Consider the following 10,898-nt stretch of genomic DNA (forward strand, 5'->3'; position numbering starts at 1 on the left):
TAGTAGCTCATTTTGATTTAGAGCTGCATCAGATGGACGTAAAAACCGCTTTCCTTAACGGCAATTTAGTCAAAGAGGTGTACATGAAACAACCTGAAGGTCAAGAACATCTAGTTTGTAAGTTGAAGAAGTCAATATATGGGTTGAAACAAGCATCGCGTCAATGGTACCTAAAGTTTGAAGAAACATGGTTTTGCAAAGAATCAAATGGACCAATACATCTACCTCAAGATGAGTGAGAGTAACTTTACTATACTTGTCCTATACGTAGATGATATTTTATTGGCAAGCAATAGTTTAGAAATGTTGCATGAGTCGAAGCGATTTGTCTCGCATAACTTCAACATGAAGGATCTCGGAGATGCTTCTTATGTTATGGCCTAAAAAATTCACCAAAACAGACACAAAGGGATCTTAGGATTATCTCAAAGGGCCTACATTGAATGTGTCCTTACTTGTTACAAAATGCAATTTTGTAACCCAACTGAAGCTCCAGTAGTTAAAGGAGGCGTTTTCAGTGCATTCCAATGCCCGAAAATAGAGGTTTAAAAGAAGCAAATGAGAATGATACCTTATGGATTAGTACTCGGGAGCCTGATGAATGCTCAAGTTTGTACTCGCTCAGATATTGCTTATATTTCTGGAATGCTAGGCCGTTATCAAACTAAACATGGCCTTGAACACTGGAAAGTAGCTAAGAAAGTGCTTCGGTATCTACAAGGGACAACAGACTACAAACTAACTTATAGAAGAAGTGATAATTTAGAAGTGGTAGTGTAACATTCGGAAATTTTCGTTAATTGACTTATGTGTCTCTATGAGCATGCTATGTTAATCGGGATGGAATTTCTCTAAGTCGAGGGGCTTCCTAGTACTTATTAAAAGTTTTGTATATTTTCCGTCCGTGTGTAACCCAGGATCTAACCTAGTTACTAGCATAAAGTAATGTTAGTTATGTATTTTTAGTGACGTTTAATGCACTATTTTTGGTTATATGATATTTTGTATGATTATATTTTTTATATGAGTCGAGTCGAACCAATTTGACCAAACTAGAACGTTCGATCTGGACCGAAAAAATTATATACTAGTTTGATTTGGACCGAACAGTTGAATCGGGCAAAAAATAAATTTATATTGATATCCGGCCCAAAATAATTTCCTCCAGCCCCTGTGAAAAAAATTTCTGAGTTCACCACTGAGTACCTTCATGTTTTAAAGCAAAGTCTTAACCACTCCACCACTTGTTTAACTTGCTAAAGTGTTTATCTGGATTTTGTTAGGTGAGTTCACTCCAGTGTTTTTATATGTGTTTCTAATAAGACTTGGAATTTTCGGGATTCCAGTGACCCCTTTACTTCTACTTCTATGTCTTTATTGGTGCAAAACTTCAATGCCCTGTTTGGTATGAGGTAATGGAATGAACGACAGAATGGAATGAACGTGGTAATGGAATCGAATGGGTTATTACCATTCCAATAAGATGTTTAGTTACCAAATGAGAATGAAATGAATGATTACTTTGTGTTGTTTGATAGCTAGGAAAAAAAATAAAATTAAAATGGTAGTGAGTGGCGGTGGTGGTGGAGGTAAATGGCAGTCGTGGCATTGGTGGGCAGTGATGGTGGTGGAGGGAGGGTGGTGGTGGTGATGTAGGGTGAAAGAAGGAAAGAAAGTAAAAAAAAACATGAGGTATGAATGAAATGAAATTGAGGTGTTTTATAGAGAATGAAATTGACTAGGTAATTGGTCATTCAATTGTTTTGATTAACCAAACACATTTATTCTCCATTCACTCACAATGAGTCATTCCATTTCGTCATCCATTCTTACGTACCAAACACTACCCAAATGTATTCGTTCCATCCTTTCACTTGTTGCGAGTCGCTACCGCTGGATGCTTATTGGTATATTCATCATCACTCGTTTAAAGAGAAAGCAGTATGAAAGAAAACGTAAAGTTTTGATAACCCCAGGGACTAAACATAAAATAAGTATATAACTTTCTTTCTATAGCTCACCACATTAGTTAAACCTCACACCACAAAACCCTACGCCACCGCCGGACCACCATGTCTCTAACCCGCTTACTCCTCCGTTACCTCCGCCGCCCCCAACCCACCATCACCTCCACCCTCAAAACCCTGACTCTCCACCCCCAACCCACAACCCCACAAACCCTAATCCCCTTCCGATCCTTCGCTTTCTCCTCCGCCGAGGAAGCCGCCGCCGAACGCCGCCGCCGCAAACGCCGCCTCCGCATCGAACCCCCACTCCACGCCCTCCAACGCGACCCCAACGCCCCCCGCCCTCGCCGCGACCCCAACCAACCCGACACCACCTCCGCCCTCGTGGGGCCCCGTCTCAGCCTCCACAACCGCGTCCAATCCCTTATCCGTGCCGGCGACCTCGACAACGCCTCCGTCGTCGCTCGCCAGGCCGTCTTCTCCAGCACCCGCCCCACCGTCTTCACCTGCAATGCCATTATCGGCTCCATGTATCGAGCCAAACGCTACGCCGACGCCATCGCCCTCTTTACCTACTTTTTTAAGCAGTCCAATATCATCCCCAATGTCGTTTCCTATAACTTTTTAATCATTTCGTATTGCGATAGCGGGGAGGTTGATAAAGGGTTAGAGGTGTATCAACACATTAAGGAGAATGCGCCTTTTGGCCCCTCCGCTGTCACTTTTCGCCATTTAACGAAAGGGCTGGTTGACGCAGGACGGATCGATGAAGCCGTTGGTTTGTTGTGGAAGATGGTAAATGATGGACACGGGGCGGACTCTCATGTGTTTAATAATATCATATTAGGGTTTCTCAATTTGGGGAATTTGGAAAAGGCTAACGAGTTTTTCGATGAGCTAAAGAGTCGGTGTATGGTTTACGACGGTATTGTGAATGCGACTTTTATGGAATGGTTCTTTAGCAACGGTAGGGCGAAAGAAGCGATGGAGTCTTATAAGTCTTTGTTAGATAAAGAGTATAAGATGGTTCCTGCTACGTGCAATGTGCTTTTGGAGGTGTTGCTTAAATGGGGCAAGAAAGCCGAGGCCGAGGCGTTGTTTGATAGTATGTTGGATAGGCACACGCCGCCTGTCGTCCAGGCTGTCAATTCCGACACGTTTAATTTGATGGTTAATGAATGCTTTAAGGAGTGTAAAGAGTTGGAAGCTTACAATGTGTTCAAGAAAGCAGGTAAAGCTCCAAAGTCGAAGCCTTTTGCGATGGATACGGCGGGTTTTAATAATATTATTATGCGGTATTGTGAGAAAGATATGGTGGATGATGCTGAGAAGATGTATGTGGAATTATGTAGCAAATCTTTATCGCCTGATGTTAACACTTACAGAACCTTGATTGATGGTTATTTGAAGTTAGGAAGAATTGACGAGGCTATAGAGAAGTATACCAAGATGGTCGAGGCGGGATTGAGGGTGATTCCTGTTTATGCTAATAAATGGTTTTCTGAAATGATTGAAAACGGGAAGGTTGTCGAGTGTGAACCGATTTTGACTAAAATGGGTGAGAAGGATCCAAAACCGGACGCTACTAGTTATGAAATTGTCATAAGGGCCCTTTGTGCGGCTTCTAATTATGATGTGAGTTTGAGTTTGTTGCAACAGATGGTTAGTTATGGTGTTGGTGTGGGCCCTGTGCTTAAGGAACACATGCTGGATGTTTTCGATAAGGTCGGGCGCAGGGGGGATGTTGATCAGCTTCTAAATGCAAGGGTGCCTGGCTATGCTGCAAATGTAGGAAATGAGAACGGGCACAGATATGGGTATAATCAGCAAAGCAATAGTGGAAATGGCTATGTGAACAGACCGCAATATAACACTAGAAACACTCAGCAGTATGATAATGGAAGCTATTATAATGGGAATGGGCAACCACGGTATGATAATAGAAGTTATACTGGAAATGGACAGCAATATAATAATGGTATTGGACAACCGCAGTATAATAATAGAAGTTATACTGGAAATGGACAGCAGTATAATAATGGAAATGGACAACTGGGGTATAATAATAGGAGTTATACTGGAAATGATCAGCAATATAGTAATGGAAGTTGGAACGGGAATGGACAGCAATATGGTAATGGAAGTTGGAATGGGAATGGACAAGGGTACAGCAATGGACAACAGAATGGAAGCGGACCGCGTTATGGAAATTGGCAGCAGAATGGAAGTGATCAGCAAGTAATAAATGGGGAGCAAGGATATGAGCAGCAGCCTCAAACTGGCTCGGTAGGGCTTTGATTACTTTTAGAGCTACAATATAAGGTATTTATTCAATATTCCTCTTTTTGAGATAGTTGCCAAGAAATACATGTCATAGCTCTTGATTGTTGCTCTGGGATCTGCTTGTATGTACTATGATCTTTATTAATATGCCATTTAGCTATTATTGTCTTTTTAGACGGAAATTTGAAGCCATAATGATAAAATATGTTTAAGAAAATTATTCTTTCACTTGTGTTTTGCCATATGAGGCTATGAGCTATTAGAGATGCAGGTAAATGCTTCTTTTGGTTATGGACATGGATTGTAAAAACTAAAATTCATTGCTTACTTGAACTCTGTAAGCAAACACACTTGCAAAATTTGCCACCTAATTGAAAATCTAGAGGAGGAGTTGGTCCTGCTTAGGGATGCTCACAAGCCAAGTTAGGGTCGGCTTTAACTCAGTCTGAATTTACATAATCGAGCTGAAAAGTGAACTCGAGCTTGGCTCAACTTGAGCGAGCCTGGTTTGGATCGGTTCTATATATACATAAAGGAAAAAGGGAAAATAACAAAGCTAACTTTTTTAATATTAGTTAACAAGGACAATAACACAAGACAAGTTGAAAGAAGAACAAGACACAGCAAGGATATGAGCAGCAGCCTCAAACTGGCTCGGTAGGGCTTTGATTACTTTTAGAGCTACAATATAAGGTATTTATTCAATATTCCTCTTTTTGAGATAGTTGCCAAGAAATACATGTCATAGCTCTTGATTGTTGCTCTGGGATCTGCTTGTATGTACTATGATCTTTATTAATATGCCATTTAGCTATTATTGTCTTTTTAGACGGAAATTTGAAGCCATAATGATAAAATATGTTTAAGAAAATTATTCTTTCACTTGTGTTTTGCCATATGAGGCTATGAGCTATTAGAGATGCAGGTAAATGCTTCTTTTGGTTATGGACATGGATTGTAAAAACTAAAATTCATTGCTTACTTGAACTCTGTAAGCAAACACACTTGCAAAATTTGCCACCTAATTGAAAATCTAGAGGAGGAGTTGGTCCTGCTTAGGGATGCTCACAAGCCAAGTTAGGGTCGGCTTTAACTCAGTCTGAATTTACATAATCGAGCTGAAAAGTGAACTCGAGCTTGGCTCAACTTGAGCGAGCCTGGTTTGGATCGGTTCTATATATACATAAAGGAAAAAGGGAAAATAACAAAGCTAACTTTTTTAATATTAGTTAACAAGGACAATAACACAAGACAAGTTGAAAGAAGAACAAGACACAGTCAACAATGAGAAAACAATATAATAAATACCAAAAAGAAGTATAAGATTTGTAGATCTTCAATGGTCGTTTCAAGCATGTGTTTGTTATAGATAGTCATAGCTTTAAGCATATTCTTTGTTGTAGATCTGTATGTCGAGCAAAGAAACAAAGAAATCAAGAAACAAGCAGGGTCTTTGTTGTAGTCTGCATGTTTGATAGGGGTCTTTGATGTAGTCTGCAGATCGACGGAATCAAAGATTAGGATTGTCTCCGGCGGTTTTCTCTTCACGTATCGTTTATCCAATATGGTGTGCTATGGAGGGCTAGTAAAAGCTTAATATAATTGTTGAACTTGTCACGGATTTACTAAAAAATTTGATTAACGAAAGGTTTAGTTGATCGATTTGAGCTTGATGGTTAGTTCCATGAGTCATGCTGTATGCATCATCCAGTTTTGAAGATCCTGCATGCTTGTTTGGCATGCCTGTCCCGTTTTTTAAAAGACTGGCTACTACTCTTTTCTGCGTTTCTATGAAAACGCAGACACAAGTATTTAACCCTAAGATACATAAACTATAGAGAATGTGAGTTTTGAAAGATTGAGGTTTGATGCAACGATTTTATTAGCCCAGGGACTTATTATGCAGTGAAAACTTAACTAAAACAAAATTACAGATAGTATACACATTTAGGGTGGGTTCTTCTGTTAAATAGAAAACTTGTGTGAAGTGGTCTCGTATTGGTTGTTGGTCGCGCTTCATCTACGAATACAAAGAACGTCATTGCGCTCTGTAAGAGTATTCACATCCAATTCTGTCTATATAATTTAAACAAAAAACACTTTTTTTTCTAAAATTTGTTTAATTTTTAAGAACCTTTTACATCTCATTCTATATCTCTATCTTTGTCATACCAACATAAGCTTATGTCATACAGATTTTTTTTCTTTTTCTTTTTTTTTTCCTTCTTATGTACGTCTATAAATAGACAAGATGGCTAGCTTCTCTAAATTATCTCTCTATTTTAGAGAATGGGACACGAGAGTAAATTAAGTGTTTTTTTTTTTAAATTTCTATATAATTTAGAGAATCAATTTTAGAGAATGGGATCTGAATGCTCTTAAGTCTTAATACAAGAGTGCACTTCATTTCACAAGTTAGGTGATTATATTGTGTGTCATTATCACACAATAAGTAGTGGGATGTTTCTTTATCACGCGTAAAATCTTGCTTCTTGTTATCATGCTCATAAGGGATTTTTACGTATTTCACCTTCTTAAACCTTTGAAATTATATATTTTTCTAAAATACAAGTTTTTAATGCAAAATGTACAATGCTCTTTAAGCATGGTTTGGGGAAATATGTAATTTCGAAGTTTAGGAATGGGAAATATGTAAATGCCCCTAATTTTAATTTTGGGATTTTTACATATTTCTCCATCCTAAACCTTTGAAATTACATATTTTCTCAAAATACACTAAAATTTTATTATCCATTCACACAAATTACAACAAAGGGAAATAAACAGAATGTTAATAGATTAATAAAGCAAATACTAAATAGCAAAATAAACAAAATAGCAAACAAGAAGGCTGAGGATTTCTGTTAAACAAATCCCTTAAAAACATATTTCGGGCCACCCAGGTGAATCCATCTGTCTGCCAGGATACAACAGTCAGAGCAGATGTACTGTCAAGAATTGCTTAGCACCTGAAAAGAATACTTGCAACGAGAGTGTACAAAGTTGGAAAAGGTGGAAGAGGTTCAGTCTGTGTGTGCTTGCATGAACGCTTTCTCATGTCAGTGCGTATTCAAATTTCAAACAAGGAACACCATCTTTGCACATGGGGAAACCTGCTATTGCTACATTCATACACATCATATTGATTATTGAAAATGCACTCCTTTAATACCATTTGCGATGCCCACTTCTATAACATATGTTATATTATGTATGTCTACTATTTGTGTTTCTATGGAAACTCCAAACAAAGTTTCAAGAATCACGAACAATTAAAATATGATTAAAAGAATGGTATTATCCTATTTAAATTTTGTGATACCAAAAATCAAGTTTAGTACAAGTTTGATAGGCAAATGATGTTTGCCAGTCAATTCATCATACTGCTGGAAAATGAGTTCCATAAATTATACCAGATGCATCAATGGAGTAATTAAATACAAAATAATCTCCCTCTTCATATGCATTATTACTTTTTTAATAGATTGAGTATGATGTGGTCCTGCCCATGCCGCATTATAAATTCGACCGGTCAAACTACAACTAACCGAACCGATGGATCCCTAGTTCCAGGTTCCAGTCCCATTCAATGCGTGATCGGTCCTAGTCACACCATAACTTTTACGTTAAATTTAGTTTCTATATCGAAATTTTAAGTTTACCAAAGATGATCAAAGAATGAAAAAACCAAAAAGAAAATAACTTATACATCCACCTAAACTTAACAACACTCCCAAAACTGTGAAGTTAACATGGTCTATACAATCTCCTCCCAACAAAACCCTACAACACAATCTATCACAAACTCAACAACATTTGCCAACCACAACACTTCAATATTCAAACACTTTTGAAGCAAGCTCAAGCAACGGCTCCAACGCGCTCACGTCAAACTTCCTAGCAAACATATAACAAATACGCGACTTCCCCTTGTTATATGAGCAAGTAGTCCCATTATTTCTAACAGCTTGAAGAAAACTTTCGCTAATATCTTTAGCCCCAAAACTAGCCGGATGTGGGCCCTCTTTTGACCAATCAACATAAGTCACGGTTCGACCATCATTAAGCTGCTCATGAAACATGTGCACAAAAGTCGGCATGTAATGTTCATCTGGGTAACATTCTTCGGTGCAATACTTTTTAAAAAGATTGTAATATTTTGTATCCGCGACCACTTTAATGGCGAGTGCACGGTTCATTTCAAACCATTGGGACCCTTTCCGCCAGTCGCGTGGCCGGATCTCGGGTTTCATGTTGCGGTTGTACCGCCCCTGCCCGTGTCTAGACGGGTCGTCATAGGAGTCTAGGAAGCTGTACTTGGATTCAACCAGATATCTGTAGACAGTTGGGAAGTTGTAGATCGGGATGCAGCTTTCTGATAGGAGAACAAACCACTCGTTGGAGAAGTCAAGTAGCGCGTTTCCTAAAAGTCGTCGTTCAGCATCAACCAGTGACACGGTTCCCCATTCTACAGCCTGAATACATATGAAGAAAAGAAGTGTTAAAACTTTACTTTTTAGGGATTAGTGTTTAGAATTTAATCATGATTCACGCGCATTCAAATACCCCCATAGATATAAATTAAACGCATCTTAAAGTCATTAATAAAAATATTTACTTGATTTGCACGCGATATCAGTCAAAGAAGTGTTAAACTTAACTTTTTAGGGTTTGGGCTTCAGGTTTGAGTATAAAGTTCAAGGTCTGGTCTAATCACGCACATTCAAATACCCCTAAAGATATAAATCAAACACATCATGAAGTCTTGAACTTTAGTATTAATATTTACTTGATTTGTACGCGATATCAACCAAGGAAGTGTTAAACCTGACTTTTTAGGGTTTAGAGTCTAGGGTTTATGGTTTGGTCTAATCACACGCATTCAAATACCCCTAAAAACATAAATTAAATTCATCTTAAAGTCTTGACCTTTAATATGTACTTAATTTGCATGTGAAATCAACCAAATGTAATCAAATGAGAAAGAATCCTAATCAAAAGAGCGTATGCAACTATTTAAAGAAATCGCATTAATCGCGAATCAAACAAAATAAATAATTAATGGTTAAAGTTAAGTTTGGTCTTCGTCCATGTTGCTTGACCATTTTAGCTATTTCAGCAGCAAGTCCATTTGTTCTGTCCATGGTTTCATTTTTCAACCCATTTCGTCTGTAACACTAGCTCTGTTACATTTTTTCTGTTAACTTGTTGTAAATTGACCAAAATACCCTTAAAGTGCCCAAACCATGGTAACGAAAACCGAACTTAACTCCACTAGTTTTATAAAAACTCATAAAACAACTACAAACACATACCTGACTAGGAATCTGCCTCTTGTAGAAAACCGAAGAATTTACAACATCGAGCTCAAACCCGGGATTCGTATGGACATAAATAGAATACTTGATCGAATCTTGAGCCTTGAAAAACCTCTCCCACAACGGCAAAAACGGAAGCGGTCCCCTTGCCAAGAACATAAAAGCTACCTTAGGCATTCTATCAAACGGGTAATGTGTGTTTTCAGGCACCAAAGAAGCCCTCCACAAAAGCTCATCATCGGTCATATTATGACTCCGATTCTTGGGACACCTAAAGCTTTCCATACTCAAGCAATCCTCTTTTTCCACGACGCTAGCAGTACAATCGTAATTACGGTTTGAATTCGGTAACGCCTGATTTGGATTAACGCTATAGGGTTGTGAAGTGAGGTATCTGTCTACATGTGAACTTGAAAGCAAACCAATAACTAGCCCGATTACGAAAACTATCAGAAACCATACAACCTTAACTAACCCAAATGACGAGTCTTTAAATACAAAGCGTTTAGATAAATCAAATTCATTTCTACCCCTCACGCTGTTCTTCTTAACTTTTGCTAATAAATAAATACAGATTTGAATCAAAAGCTGAGAAATTGAGTTACTAAGAATGAAATTTACATTGAATCCGATTGCAACTTAATACCCGATTAATGAAGTATTTTCTGACCGATTGATTTGGGGGTGAAAACTAGGGTTTGAGAGTGAGAATCAAATTCAACGAAATCCGCCCACAAAACCCTTGAATACAAAGAAAGATTCAAAAAAGCGGGAAATTGAAATAAATAAATGATGGTGGTGGTGTTGAAAATGGAAGATTGTGACGGGATAGGGACAAAATCTATCAACGGTCTTTTCGATACTGCATTTTCCTCTCTTTGGATAAAATCATAAAATTTGTTGTTCAATGGATATAACCAAAGCCCAATCATATTTCGGCTTTCATTGTGGATTTACTATTATTATTTTTTTAACACCCTATTTTTATTTCGGTTTAAAAACCGGTTTAAGCATAGAACTAGTCAAATTGATCATGTCTGGTTCAGTTTGGTTTTAAACCGGTTTAACTGGTTGGATTGTGAAATATCCAAACTGCTATACGAACCGCCGGTTTGGTTCGGTTTAAGAACCGGTTTTAGAAACGAACCAATCCGGTTCAGTTTCCGGTTAATCGGTTCCCAATCGATTTTTTTGTACACCTCTAGTGCGGTATTGTGGATTTATTCTAAGGTTTTTTTCATTACGATGAGAGGATATGTAAGAAGCGAAACGCCCTTGTCTACAAAGGGATTCTGGTGAAGCTACATAACTTGTTAGAAGAGATAAAAAT

General features: G+C 38.1%; 2 protein-coding genes across 2 annotated transcripts; one reads left to right on the forward strand and one right to left on the reverse strand.

Moving 5' to 3' along the window:
• Positions 1-2,047: 2,047 nt before the first annotated feature.
• LOC143631454 (pentatricopeptide repeat-containing protein At1g10270) lies at positions 2,048-4,395 on the forward strand. The gene has a single exon (XM_077100224.1). The coding sequence runs from the start codon at positions 2,073-2,075 to the stop codon at positions 4,263-4,265; it is 2,193 nt and encodes a 730-aa protein (XP_076956339.1). The 5' UTR covers positions 2,048-2,072; the 3' UTR covers positions 4,266-4,395.
• A 3,582-nt stretch (positions 4,396-7,977) lies between these two features.
• On the reverse strand, positions 7,978-10,500 carry LOC143631460 (glycosyltransferase BC10-like). The gene is made up of 3 exons (XM_077100229.1): positions 10,239-10,500; positions 9,566-10,125; positions 7,978-8,725 (listed from the first exon to the last, which is right to left on the reverse strand). Exons 1-3 carry the CDS (start codon positions 10,498-10,500, stop codon positions 8,084-8,086), a joined length of 1,464 nt encoding a protein of 487 aa, XP_076956344.1. The 3' UTR covers positions 7,978-8,083.
• Positions 10,501-10,898: the final 398 nt, after the last annotated feature.

The sequence above is a fragment of the Bidens hawaiensis genome, unplaced genomic scaffold, assembly GCF_021521415.1.
Source record: "Bidens hawaiensis isolate Kalapana, Puna unplaced genomic scaffold, B.hawaiensis_p1.1 tig00006076_1, whole genome shotgun sequence".
Classification (NCBI taxonomy): domain Eukaryota; kingdom Viridiplantae; phylum Streptophyta; class Magnoliopsida; order Asterales; family Asteraceae; genus Bidens; species Bidens hawaiensis.